This window comes from Schistocerca gregaria, chromosome X (assembly GCF_023897955.1).
Source record: "Schistocerca gregaria isolate iqSchGreg1 chromosome X, iqSchGreg1.2, whole genome shotgun sequence".
Classification (NCBI taxonomy): Eukaryota; Metazoa; Arthropoda; class Insecta; order Orthoptera; family Acrididae; genus Schistocerca; species Schistocerca gregaria.
Genome location: NC_064931.1, coordinates 372,266,954 through 372,282,337, shown reverse-complemented (window position 1 = coordinate 372,282,337; position 15,384 = coordinate 372,266,954). Strand labels below are relative to the sequence as shown.

Sequence of the window (15,384 nt, the reverse complement as noted above, 5' to 3'; positions counted from 1 at the left end):
GAACAGGGGCAGTTTGAAACGAGGGTGAGTGGTCTGGAGACTGTCCAGGGGTTTTACACACGGGACCAGCCAGAGCATGATGCTGACCGATGCGGCCAGCACAGGAGTGACGGCACATGTAGTATGCAGTTGCTTCGTCTCTCTGAAGTGCCTGTCTGGCAGCAATGCAGATGCACGTGATGCAGATGGTGCAATGTTTTGTCATACGGAGCACAGACCTTGAGTGATATACTGTACTGCTGTGGCAGTCACCAAAGTGTGGTGTTGGGTGGCTTTAAAACCACAGCAGCAGGCACAGTACATATACTGCTTGGTCAAGCGAATGGATGGGTCCCATCTCTGTGGGCAGTGTCCAAGAACTCAAACGCACTCGGCGCAGATGTGGCATCAGACAGGGGTTGGCACAGTGTAGATGGAACCTGAAGGGATGAATGCGGCATAAGTGCAGGCCTGCGGGCATGTATGCAGAATACACCTAAGATGATAGGTAAGCAAGGTGTGTGTGGCAGCAGTTAGGTTAAGCAAGTCATGAGGTGCAGGAGACATAGCTGGAACGAGTGTGATGTCACTATTCAATGCAATGGGATCACTTTTGAGCAGAACAAACACAGTGTGGTAATAGTTGTGACATGAGACACAGGCACTGTGATGGGATTGACCATCATAATTTCCTGTTCATACATCAAAACAGTAAATGAGATAACGGCAAGATTTTTTGGGGGAGTGCATTGATGATGCATAGGAAATGTACCATTAGGAGTGTCCATGTAGCATTTTGAGTGGAGAATATCAAGCGAAAAGCCACTAGAAAGGTTCAGAAGACCACAGATAGGTGCAGGTGGTGGAACGGAGGGTAAACAATGAGCACACGAGATAACAGTTAAAAGATAAACAGGGCTTCGTTGTTCGTTATTCCACTCGGCATTGTTTCTGTCTACATCACTGCACTGAAGTTCCTCTAGTCAAGGTCAAACAATACTTTGTAAATTGTCACATGGAATGTTCATAACACATTGTGACACTGTTTGAAAAATATCCTCTGTACTGTCGTTGATGCAATCAAGTGAAGCGATGAGCAATGGCAGCACTGTTGAGTACCCAACCAGCATGGCAGATTTGTTCAAAATCGTGACACGGTGCCATAAATTCACCACCACTGCAGGAAATGTAGTACCAGTCAGAGTGCATATGTAATAAACAGTATACGGAGTATGGTGCATAAATCCTTATCAGATGTTAAACACATACTAAACTGTCACAGATCTTATGTTCACTCTACTGCACAGGGCAGCAATATTTATTTTATCAATCCCAATTATGTGCTGCAAATGACACTTATCACAGTTGCCAGCACCACCTCAATCACTTTGGACTTTGACACAGGCAGTCACATGCACTGGACCTTCCTCGTTGCAAAGACAGTCGAGCCAGTCCTGAGAGCAGACTTTCTGCATCACTATCATATGCTTCCTGACCTTGCCTGCAGTTAGTTATTATGCCGTGATGGTCAGCAGCCAATCATTGGCGTTATCAGTGAAGTTCTCACCAAACATTCCTGTCCACCTCCATCTTCATCACATGGAGATACTCTACTAGACCATCATCTAAAGAGCTCAGCACTCTTCAGCAAGCTTCACTCTCTGATGGCCAACTATTCTTTGCCATACACGACAAATGACATTATAAGATGCAAAAACATGGATCTTCGGCAGCATGCTGTTGACACTGCAGCATCACTTCATGCTGCAAAGCACAACCTTGCTGTCTTACAATGTTCACAACAGCCATGCCACATGTCTGCCTCTTTGGAGGATGCCAACGTACTTCCAGAGACTATCTGCAAGGAATCTGAACAGGTTAGTAAAACGCTGTATATAACTTCAGTGCACAATTCTGACAGCTCTCCCACTGCTCTGCCCAGTGACCCTGCTCCACAACACAGTGTGTTTCTGGTCACAGATGTGCACCCATTATCAGGCCATATGCAGTTTTTTGTTTGCAATGTTACTGTTCATCATATGAACACTATACCTGGCCTGCCTGTCTGAAGTAGGCCATGATGCCTCCCTCCCCACAAACTTAGAGCGGCAGAGGAAGCCATGGGCAAACTAATGGAGGTAGGCATTGTCTGCCTATTGGACAGTCCCTGGGTCTCCCCAATAAAACTTGTTTTAAAGAAAGACAAATCATGGCACCTGTGTGACAACAACTGGTGGCTCAATCACCAAACTATTAGAGAAAATTATCCAGGACTTTGACCAAATGTTAGCTGGCACCAAAATATTCGACGTTACTGGCTTTATAACAGCATACATGCAGATTCCCATGGCAAAAGAGAACATACCAAAGACTAATTACTACACCTGTCAGACCTTTCCGTCACTTGTCACCACTCCGGCCACCTCTATTACCACCAGATCAAGACTTACAGAACCACTTTTGTGATCCTGACACAGTCCTCAAACTTGAGCATCATACCTTCCCTGGCTTCACCAAACCAGTTTGACGTGACACTCCCTGCGACCAGGTCCGACCAGTTGTCCCGAAACCTTTTCATAAACAAATGTTCATCCGCATCCACAATCTCCCTCACCCTGGGGTATCACCCTATGTTTGTTCAGTGACAATGTTTCATACAGTTTCGTGTGGAAAGACTGTGCCACATAGATCGAAGCATGCATCCCCTGCCATGCTCAGCTCCAGTTGGCAAATTCCAGGACCCCCAAGGGGAGGTTCCAACACATGCACATGGAGGTAGTAAGACCACTTCCAGTCTCTTGATAGACAGTGTTATGTTATACCATTGATCGAGAGAGTTATGTAATGTGTCAAGGCTGCATCTTCTGCTGATATATCAGCCGAGGCTGTTGCCGAAGTTTTTATCAACATGTGGATTGCAAGTTTCAACTGCCCTATGTCACTCACTATGGAGCAGGGCATACAATTTGAGTCTCCTCTATTCAATGAACTGTGTCATCTTTGCAGCTCCCACCATTTCCATACCACCGCCTATCACCCACAGTCTAACAGTTTCATTGAAAGATTGTACTGAACGTTAAAAGTGGTGCTAATGTGCCATCCTGAATCATGGACCAAAGCCCTTCCATTGAATATTGTTTGGTGTCCACACCACCCATAAGGAAGACTTTGATGTAACTTAAGTAGAGATCCTGTACAGCGAGACATTATCCCTTTCTGCCAATTTTGTGGTACAGGCTACAGCCCCCATCGATTGTGATCTGCCAGATCTAGTCGCCCACATCAGACGCCACATACAGAACCTGCATATACCAAGCCCATGCCCCCCCTTTCACACCACGCAATGGCTTGGGTCTTCGACCATAAGGATCTGTCCACCTGCTCGTATGTGGTGATGCACACCCTGCACCCGCCATGTACAGGCCCTCATTGCAGCATGAACACATTCGTCATCAATATCAGGCAAATGATTGACAGTGTATGTTAAGAGATTGAAGCCAGCTTGGACCACTGCAGAATGGTCTCTGCAGCTGCCATTTAGCCCTGCAACCGACCAACCATCTTCTACCCCTTTCCACACTGCAGTTCAACCTCTCAACTTTCTCCCAGAGGATATATCTGTCATGCTCTATAATGAAAACGTGGTCACCTTCATGCAATATGAAGACAGGAGATATGGAGCAAGCATGATTTTGCACCGTTACCACCACACCTTGCCTATACCGGCTGATGCAGACATGGCAGAATTGATGTACTATCTCACTACTGAGGGCTCCCTCAAAAATCACCCCGGTTTATGGCATGACTGTCCTAGCTCCAGTCAACAATAGAGATACACTGTCAGCCATTTCACCCTTGACACCCACTGCTGAGGCTGCTACTGTGGACAGCACACTGGTACTGGCTACTTCCCACTATGGACGTTCCCTCCAGCCTCCTCAGAGACTACGAGATCTCTGGCACCACTGCAGCTGTTGCCCCACCACAGATCACTGCATAGACCTCATCACCTTGCAATGCTTCCTCTTCCCCTGTGCTCCACACTATGGGGGACAGGGAAGAGTGGTGGCTCTGGGGCGACTTCTCGACTATACGTCACCTCTGACAGACAAAAAACACATCACTGCCCTGTGCAGCACAGTGATGGTTTAGTATGTGTTGAACCTCCTACTAGTTTAGACCATGACTTAATTTTGTCCAGCAAATGAAGTATTTCTCTACCACGGTCCATGTACTGTTTATTATGTAGGCATTTCCACTGGTACCGTATTTCTTACACATACTTCAAAGGTGTACCACATTTCCTACACACAGTTCAAATAAGACTGGGCTTATTGTATGGGGAAAAAATCTTTAGTACTCTATTGAAAACCCCATCAAAACCACATAACCTTTCATTTTTGAGAGCATGTATGATTTTCTTAATTTCGGAAGGAGAATAGTTGAGAAATTCATATGAATGAATTTTATGAAAGCTGGTTTTTAAACATAGTGCTGTGATTTTTCTCTAACTTTTTGCTCCTAGGCTTTCTACTACACTTAAGAAATGATTATTAAATATATTTGCTAAATATGACTAATTTATAGCTCGTCCATTCAGTTCAATAGTGATGTTATCTTGTTCTGTGGCTGGTCATGTGTCTAGCTTCACTACATTCCATATAGCCTGAAGTCCTGTTGGAATTACCGAGTTCCGACAATGTCCATGTTACTTGAGTTTTTAATAAATTTTCTTAGTAATTTTGAGTAGTTTTTGTTGTGTGTAACTACTGCAGGATCCCTACTGGTTTTTGCCAAAAAATACATTTTCCTTTTCCTATCACTAGATACTTAATGCCTATAGTGATATCTCTTTTTTTTTGTACATGGTTGTTTTATGTCCTTTTTGATTACCTTATGCTGAGAGCTACTTTCACATAAGGATATGAATTTATTGTGGACTAGATTAAATATGTTAGCATTTCGTTCATCACATGAGGGACAGTTAATAAATATCAAATTTATTTCTGGAAGTTGGTTCATTTTATTCAGTATTCCAATACACCATATTATTCCCCACTCATTTGGCTACAAAACCCTCTTTTTCAACATAATCTCCATTCAAAACAATGGCCTTATGCCACCTTCCAGGAGGGCAAAGGGGACGGGGGTGGGGGAAAGCCCGTATGACAGCATTGTACCACTCTATTGGTCGACATTGGCGCCAATGCCCTACTGCATCAATAACCTCATCATCATCTACATAACTGATTCCTACAGAGTGCATGCTTCATTGGACCAAACAGATGGAAGTCTGAAGGTGCAGTAGGGTGGGCAAGGCTGTAGGTCCAATAAAGTTTTATGATCTCCTATCTGGTGCACAGACTTGTGTGGGGCCTTGCATTGTCATGGAGAAGGACAAGTTCGTTTGTATTTTTGTTGGAATGAAAGGCTGAAATCGTTTCTTCAATTTCCTGCAGGTAGCACAACACATTTCACAGTTGATTGTTGCACCATAATGCAGGACATCAAACAGAATAGCCCCTTCACCCAGAAGACCATTGTCATGATCACATAAAATGAGTGTCTGCACATTCCAGCCAACCTGGCATGTAGGAGATCTGAAAGGTTTGTCCGACCTTGTTGAGATGATGACAGACGCTTCGTCCAACACCCACCATGCTTTTGTTCACTGTCAGGTCTCTCTAGACACGCTGCAAACACCTATTAATATCTGTGAAGCTCTGGTTTTCTGCCAAAAGAAACTCAATGACACCGCTCTGCTTGGAATGCACCTCCATTACACATGCCAATTTGAAGTGTATGTGTAGCGCCTACACCTGTCTGAACTTCATGAAACTACAGGGGATGAAGTGGGAATATTCCATGATGACTCAACAAATTCTGCATCTTGAAACTGGCCATGGAAATATGTGTTCCATTACTTATTGACCGCCCCACTAAAATTTCATCCCAGGTCATCTCTTGTAAACTTCTTAGAATAATTATGGACTTCAGGACAACTGTTTTTAAGTGATTTCCACTGAGGAGTATCCACACTGTAAGGCACTATGTTATTTATCCTAACTAACTGAATCATGATTGAGAGAACATTTGTTACTGGTCTGCCACTTTTTAATTTGTCATTCACTTTCGTTTGACCACAATGGAAATACACTCCTGGAAATTGAAATAAGAACACCGTGAATTCATTGTCCCAGGAAGGGGAAACCTTATTGACACATTCCTGGGATCAGATACATCACATGATCACACTGACAGAATCACAGGCACATAGACACAGGCAACAGAGCATGCACAATGTCGGCACTAGTACAGTGTATATCCACCTTTTGCAGCAATGCAGGCTGCTATTCTCCCATGGAGACGATCGTAGAGATGCTGGATGTAGTCCTGTGGAACGGCTTGCCATGCCATTTCCACCTGGCGCCTCAGTTGGACCAGCGTTCATGCTGGACGTGCAGACCGCGTGAGACGACGCTTCATCCAGTCCCAAACATGCTCAATGGGGGACAGATCTGGAGATCTTGCTGGCCAGGGTAGTTGACTTACACCTTCTAGAGCATGATGGGTGGCACGGGATACATGCAGACATGCATTGTCCTGTTGGAACAGCAAGTTCCCTTGCCGGTCTAGGAATGGTAGAACGATGGGTTCGATGACGGTTTGGATGTACCGTGCACTATTCAGTGTCCCCTCGACGATCATCAGAGGTGTACGGCCAGTGTAGGAGATCGCTCCCCACCCCATGATGCCGGGTGTTGGCCCTGTGTGCCTCGGTCGTATGCAGTCCTGATTGTGGAGCTCACCTGCACGGCGCCAAACACGCATACAACCATCATTGGCACCAAGGCAGAAGCGACTCATCGCTGACGACGACAAGTCTCCATTCGTCCCTCCATTCATGCCTGTCGCGACACCACTGGAGGCGGGCTGCACGATGATGGGGCGTGAGCGGAAGACGGCCTAACGGTGTGCGGGACCGTAGCCCAGCTTCATGGAGACGGTTGCGAATGGTCCTCGCCGATACCCCAGGAGCAACAGTGTCCCTAATTTGCTGGGAAGTGGCTGTGCGGTCCCCTACGGCACTGCGTAGGATCCTACGGTCTTGGCGTGCATCCATGCGTCGCTGCGGTGCGGTCCCAGGTCGACGGGCACGTGCACCTTCCGCCGACCACTGGCGACAACATCGATGTACTGTGGAGACCTCACGCCCCACATGTTGAGCAATTCGGCGGTACGTCCACCCGGCCTCCCGCATGCCCACTATACGCCCTCGCTCAAAGTCCGTCAACTGCACATACGGTTCACGTCCACGCTGTCGCGGCATGCTACCAGTGTTAAAGACTGCGATGGAGCTCCGTATGCCACAGCAAACTGGCTGACACTGACGGCGGCGGTGCACAAATGCTGCGCAGGTAGCGCCATTCGACGGCCAACACCGCGGTTCCTGGTGTGTCCGCTGTGCCGTGCGTGTGATCATTGCTTGTACAGCCCTCTCGCAGTGTCCGGAGCAAGTATGGTGGGTCTGACACACCGGTGTCAATATGTTCTTTTTTCCATTTCCAGGAGTGTAGAAAACATATTTATGACTACAAAACAGATCTTCCGGTGCACAAGTGGACAGAAATTAAGTGCTTAAGTCCTATTGTATTAAAATAACTTATTTTTCCATTTGTATTTGAACGAATGTATGTTTACTTTGTAAACTTTTAGACAAGAGTGCAGTCTGGTGTTCTTACAGACTCTTTGCTCAAATCTTGAAAGGATATGAACTCTAATCTATGCATAACAAATATATTCTGATTTACCATAGATCACACTTAACTCTGTCATGTACATGTACGGATGTTCCAGAATTTAAATTGTGATCTTAGAAGCTGATTAAGACTTTCAGTTGTCCTTAATCAAGCAGTCATCATGCAATTTCGCATCATATTTAAGGAGTATTTATTGCAGCTTGTATGCTGATGTCTGGACAGCACTGTTTGTTTGGATAACATATGACAGTTTTACACATAAACACTTTTTAATATCATTTGTTCATAGCATGATAGCATGACTTACATTTACCACTATGGAGCCACCACTATACACACTGCAGTCTTTCAGAACAGAACAAACAATAAGTTTTTTGACTTTACACATACTTCAAGTTTTTTGTTATTTTAATTTTTATTTATTATTAAATCTGTGTGTAAGCTGGAAGGGAAGTTTTTATGCACATTCACAAAATGAATTATGAAATATAATTTTTTATTATTGCTTACCTGTGAAGTTTCTTTTCCAAGCCAGAAATGGATATCCCAGTTGTATGTACCCTTTCTCTCCACTGTCTGGAAAAATAAAGTAAAACAATTATTGTAATACATGAATTTTTATTCTCCAAGTGAAAGGCTCTCAATTACTACTCTGTGATGGACAAGTAAGTGTTATGCCTTAATAAACTGTCATGCTAAAATAAATGAGGACAACAAAAGGAACCCAGCAGAAGCTGAAAACTTCTGGTAATCACTAGGACATTGAGGAATGTTAAAATTTTATTGGGGGAGGGGGGGGGGGGGACTTCGATGCACACACTGGAAAAGAAAGGAAGTTTTCAGGAAACCTCTTTGAGAGTATCCACCACACTGAACAACAAATAAAAATGGGGAAAGACTAAATACTACACACAGGCTTTAACCTCAAATTAAGGTCCACAAATTTCAGAGAACTCCCAAGGAAACAGAAAAGTTGGAAATCACCTAATACAAACATATGATAACTTCAAGTTAGTGTGTAGCTATATCTTTTAATAATAAAAAATAAATCATAAACATGAAAGTTAGAAACGGTGCAAATACAGATATCCGTCACTATCTAACAACAATAAAAATGAAATTTATTCCACAAAAAGAGATTCCAGGACAAGGGCACAGGTTTCATAAAACTGATATTTAAACTCTGACAGCAAAGAAACAAGAATTTCAGGAACAAGACTCAAAACACTGGAAGCAGACCAAAACAAAATTAGCCAAAACAGCCTTTGAAATAGCATCACTCACAAGACATGAAAACTACAGATAATGGGGTGAACAGTGTAAAAAAAAAAGCATTACTGCTTACAAAACAGACTTGTCAGAAATGGTACTACACCGAAAGAAGCGGAGGCTTTATCAGCTTTAAGCAATGAAGGTGTCGAACATCAAAACAGTACGACCATCAGAAGGAACTTTGACAGGAACCAGCTATCACTAATTGAAGATGACCTCCAAAAGAACAATACCAGGAACTTTTACAAAACTTTCAAACAATGCTTCCAAACTTACCAACCACCTAACATGTGCTTCAAGAATGAAGATGAAAAATTAGTCCCAAATAACCAAGAAAACTGGAATATTAGCAAGCTATTTCAAAAAGCTGTTGAATTCTGAGGAACAAGGAGCTAAATTTGTAGGCCAAAATCCAGGATGAACTTTAACAACCCCATAATGTTTGAACAGTTCTTGGGTATCTGACCAGGTAGGGTCATAATTTCTCCACAATATTTCAACAGACATACACACTGCCATCTTCTGGTGGTTCCTGACAAATGCTGTGCTGTTCCTCTCGGCGCCCTATATATACTAGACGTTACTCCCTCCACCGCTCCTCTCCTGGTGTCTTCGGTACGGCCGGAGTGGCAGCTACTGGAGGTGGTGGGGGAAGCAGTGCCTGGGTCTGAACAGTGTCCCTGCTGCCGCCGTCGGGAGGCGGTCCTCGATCTCTGGGACCGCATCTTTCTCTCCAGGCTGAGTGCAGGGTTCCATGCCTTACTAAGTTGAAGGCCACACCGAAGACACCAGGAGAGGAACGGTGGAGGGAGTAACGGCTAGTATATATAGGGCGTGAAGAGGAACAGCACAACATTCATCAGGAACCACCTGAAGATGGCAGCATGTATGTCTGCCAAAATATTGTAAAGAAATTATGACGCTACAAGGTTGGATACCTGATAACTGTTCAAATTGGAAATACACCGGGAAAAATTCAGATCGCAAACCCCATCATGGATGAAACTTAAAATATTGTTCAAGATTTGATGAATAAGAAGGCCCCAGGGAAGAATCAGTAACTGTTGAAATGTGGAAGCTTCCATGTGATGAAACAGTCAAAAAGCTACACTAAATCTTTCAGAAAGTTTGGGATACAGAATCCATTCTAGAAGATTGGAACACAGTGTTAATTTATCCAATCCAGAAAAAAAGGAGAATAAACCCACTCCAACAACTATACAGGAGTTTCCCTCCTTTCTATGATTTGCAATACTCTTAAAAGAATTTTGTATAGTAGGATGGGAAACCAATTGGGTCAGCAATTAGAAGTGTACTACAGACTGTTGAGAAAATTACGACCTTGCATAGAACAAATTATACATCTAAAATTTATAATCAGGTACTTAAGAATGAGCAATGAAAACATAGCATTTGTAGACTTCAGAAAGTATATAATTTGACTGACAGGGAACTATGATTCAACACTTTGGAAGAGTTTGGGGCTGACAACAGATCAGTGGCAACCATAAAATGACACACAAATACAAAAGCAAAATTAAACTTTTAGGTAAAATTTCAAAGGCTTTTGAGATTAAAGTTAGTGTAATACAGGGAGCTGTAGCTTCCCCACTGCTGTTCACTTGTGTACTACACTTGCTCCTTAATGGTGCATGTTTACAGTGAAAAATTGGTGTCTACTGAACTGTGACTTACACAACTGCAACACAGATTGCAAGAACAAGTTCCATGAAAACTTTACTTCATTTTATTGGGTTCAGTATGTGGTATGGAGCATAGATTTTCAAGTAGATTCATCACATATTAGGTTCAGAATCAGCAACCTTCATAAATTTAAATGAATTTAAAAACACTTCATTAGCAATGCTTCCAGCAAATTACATAATTATCTACATTCAAGGATTGAGTATCAGCTGTGTAACAAGCAGTAGTGTTAAATGTAAACAGGCCTATGTTCATTCAATACACACATCAAAAATAGTTTTGCATCATCCCAGTTCCCAGACCTCCTGAAGATAGACATTGGTTGTGGATACTGTATCACAGACACAGTCCCTTTGTTCAGAGATGTCACTAAACCTGACCGAGATGTTTAACAATGATGCATGAGCAACGCCTATTATACAGAGGAGGTCCGACAGCCGATCAGTTCTAGTCATTCCAACATGAAGGAGGTACACGGCTCATGTTGTCTGAAGTTCAAACATGCCTAGACCGTCAATACCGCAGTTCGATCGCATCTGCACTGTTACTTTGTGCCAGGAAGGGCTCTCAACAAGGGAAGTGTCCAGGTGTCTCTGAGTGAACCAAAGCAATGTTGTTCAGAGATGGAGGAGATACAGAGAGACAAGAACTGTAGATGACATGCCTCACTCAGGCCACCCAAGGGCTACTACTAAAGTGGATGACCTCTATCTACGGATTATGGCTCCGAGGCACCCTGACAGCAATGCCACCTTGTTTAATAATGCTTTTCCTGCAGCCACAGGACGTCATGTTTAGGCTCAAACTGCATGCAATAGGCTGCATGATGCACGACTTCACTCTCAATGTCCATGGCGAGGTCCATCTTTGGAACCATGACACCATGAAGCATGGTACAGGTGGGCACAACAACATGGAGAATGGACCATTCAGGATTGGCATCACATTCTCTTCACTGGTTAGTGTCGCATATACCTTCAACCGGACAATCACTGGAGACATGTCTGGAGGCAAATCAATCAGGCTGAATGCCTTCAACACACTGTCCAGCAAGTGCAGCAAGGTGGAGGTTCCCTGATGTTTTGGAGTGGCACTATGTGGAGCCGACATATGCCACTGGTGGTCATGGAAGGTGCTGTAATGGCTTTATGAAACATGAATGCCATCCTTCGACCGATAGCAAAACCATATCGGCAGCATATTGGCGAGGCATTCATCTTCGTGGATGACAATTCTCACCCCCATCATACACATCTTATGAATGACTTCCTTCAGGATAATGATATCGCTTGACTAGAGTGGCCAGCATAATGTCCAGACATGAACCTTATCAAATATACCTGGGATATATTGAAAAGGGCTGTTTATGGACACCATGACCCACCAACCACTCTGAGGGATCTACGCCGAATCGTTGTTGAGGAATGGGACAATCTGGACCAACAGTGCCTTGATGAACTTGTGGATTGTATGCCACGATGTATACAGGCATGCATCAATGCAAGAGGACATACTACTGGGTATTAGAGGTACCTGTGTGTACAGCAGTCTGGACCACCACCTACATCTACATCTACATCTACATTCATACTCCGCAAGGCACCCAACAGTGTGTGGCAGAGGGCAATTTACGTGCCACTGTCATTACCTCCCTTTTCTGTTCCAGTCGCATATGGTTCGCGGGAAGAACGACTGTCTGAAAGCATCCGTGTGTGCTCGAATCTCTCTAATTTTACATTCGTGATTTCCACGGGAGGTATAAGTAGGGGGAAGCAGTATATTCTATACCTCATCCAGAAACGCACCCTCTCGAAACCCGGCGAGCAAGCTAAACCGCGATGCAGAGCGCCTCTCTTGCAGAGTCTGCCACTTGAGTTTGCTAAACATCTCCGTAACGCTATCACGGTTACCAAATAACCCTGTGACGAAACGCACCGCTCTTCTTTGGATCTTCTCTATCACCTCCGTCAACCCGATCTGGTACGGATCCCACACTGATGAGCAATACTCAAGTATAGGTCGAACGAGTGTTTTGTAAGCCACCTCCTTTGTTGATGGACTACATTTTCTAAGGACTCTCCCAATGAATCTCAACCTGGTACCCACCTTACCAACAATTAATTTTATATGATCATTCCATTTCAAATCGTTCCGCACGCATACTCCCAGATATTTTACAGAAGTAACTGCTACCAGTGTTTGTTCTGCTATCATATAATCATACAATAAAGGATCCTTCTTTCTACATATTCGCAATGCATTACATTTGTCTATGTTAAGGGTCAGTTGCCACTCCCTACACCAAGTGCCTATCCGCTGCACATCTTCCTGCATTTCGCTACAATTTTATAATGCTGCAACTTCTCTGTATACTACAGCATCATCCGTGAAAAGGCGCATGGAACTTCCGACACTATCTACTAGGTCATTTATATATATTGTGAAAAGCAATGGTCCCGTAACACTCCCCTGTGTCACGCCAGAGGTTACTTTGTCTGTAGACGTCTCTCAATTGATAACAACATGCTGTGTTCTGTTTGCTAAAAACTCTTCAATCCAGCCACACAGCTGGTCTGATATTCCGTAGGCTCTTACTTTGTTTATCAGGCGACAGTGCGGAACTGTATCGAACGCCTTCCGGAAGTCTAGGAAAATAGCATCTACCTGGGAGCCTGTATCTAATAATTTCTGGGTCTCATGAACAAATAAAGCGAGTTGGGTCCACATGATTGCTGTTTCCGGAATCCATGTTGATTCCTACAGAGTAGATTCTGGGTTTCCAAAAACGACATGATACTCGAGCAAAAAACATGTTCTAAAATTCTACAACAGATTGACGTCAGAGATATAGGTCTATAGCTTTGCGCATCTGCTCGATGACCCTTTTTGAAGACTGGGACTACCTGTGCTCTTTTCCAATCATTTGGAACCTTCCGTTCCTCTAAAGACTTGCGGTACACGGCTGTTAGAAGGGGGGCAAATTCTTTCGCGTACTCTGTGCAGAATCGAGTTGGTATTCCGTCAGGTCCAGTGGACTTTCCTCTGTTGAGTGATTTCAGTTGCTTTTCTACCTCTGAAGGTCTCTCTGCATGGTGGTACAAAATACAATGTGTGGTTTTCATTAGCAATAAAAAGGATGGATATGATGTTTATGTTGATCTCTATTCAAATTTTCTGTACAGGTTCCAGAACGCTCTGAAGTGACGTGATGCAAAACCTTTTTTTTATGTGTGTAGTTAGGTAATTTTTTAGGTAATTGTGAATATGGTGATGTTGATTTTTGTGTTAATTTACTGTGAGCTTATAGCTATCCAGTGCCAGTATTAATATGTAGTTCACAAAAGATGCTTCTGTATACCAGTGTATACTATGAAGGTTCTCATTTGTGATAGGATTTACAGAAGGCTATTTCTAGTTTCTCCTTTGTGATGTGATTTACACCACACTGAAATTATGAATGAAAAAGAGAGTACTACATTTTCGCCCTGTGTGGATCGGAGAGCAAACAAGCCAAATAGCATAAGTGGTTGGAGTCTTCTTCAGCTAAGGAGTCCACTAGTGTAAACATTTATTTAGGTCATACAAGCTGTTTCTACAGTAGTACTACTGGAACATATCATGGTGTAGAAGTGAGGAATGAAAAACAGGGAAAACTAAGAAAACTGGACTTTAAAGATTCAGCTGCATGTTACAAGATCAAGTGGACAAAAAGTATTTAGAAGAATATCTTAGGCAACAAACTGAGTATTATATAATCAGAAGGTGACAGATACAAACTGGTGAACCAATACCTTATAAGCACATGCTTAATAGCACTCTGGGCCATCTTTGGAACACAATACAGCAGTGATTCTGCATGCATTTAACAAGTCCTTGGTAACTTTCCAGAGGTATGTGGCAGTGTATGTCTACGCACTTCACACAATTGCCACAAATTACAAGTCAGTTTTTGGGGGCAAGGAGCCACCAACCAATTGCATCCCTAATGTGATCCACTTGGTTCATATCACGCAAATTTCATGGACTACAGATCAATGTGAGTTTATTATCAAGCTTCTAAACCACTGTAACACGATTCTGTCATCGGAACATGGACACTCATCCTGTTGGAAAATGCCACTACCACCACCACCACCACCACAAAGGATGACATCAAGCATGAACAGATGCAGTTCATCTGCAATAAGATTCACTTAGTCCATCTCCATGATGGGGCCTTCTATGACTACCACAGGGCCCCAAGGAAGTAGAGGTGGATGCCTCCCATAGTATAATACTGTCCTCTTTGGCCTGGATTCTTGGTGGTGTACATTTTGAGCACTTAAATTTGATGCATCCAACCAGGAGATACATTTTCACTAATTGATGGGGAAGTCTTGATGCCCCACCCACTGCCAACTTGACCCATTCGCATTTGGTGGTGTATTCACACACTGAAGCATTGTTTCTGTTGTTCACTAATTGGAAAAAAATGAATGTAGATATTACAGCAAAATATGGCACTATGCAGTCAACATTGTTGTATTGCTGAGTTATTGTAGTGTGTGATTGTTTTCAGGGCTCAAACTGTTCCCAAGTTTGTTTCACAGAGCAAAATGACTGCACATCGTTACAACAAAAGGTAAATATATTGCAAAAATCTCTCTGTTTTGTATACGTCTAAGATGGG

The 15,384-nt window shown here is 43.3% G+C and overlaps 1 protein-coding gene across 2 annotated transcripts in view; it reads right to left on the bottom strand.

The window, feature by feature from the left end:
- LOC126299130 (gelsolin, cytoplasmic) overlaps positions 1-15,384 on the bottom strand; it is a 260,550-nt gene that overhangs the window by 75,902 nt on the left and 169,264 nt on the right. For both annotated transcript variants that reach the window (XM_049990876.1, XM_049990875.1), the window contains exon 3: positions 8,250-8,315. In XM_049990876.1, the coding sequence (XP_049846833.1) occupies positions 8,250-8,315 (66 nt within the window). The remainder of the gene's footprint in view (positions 1-8,249; positions 8,316-15,384) is intronic.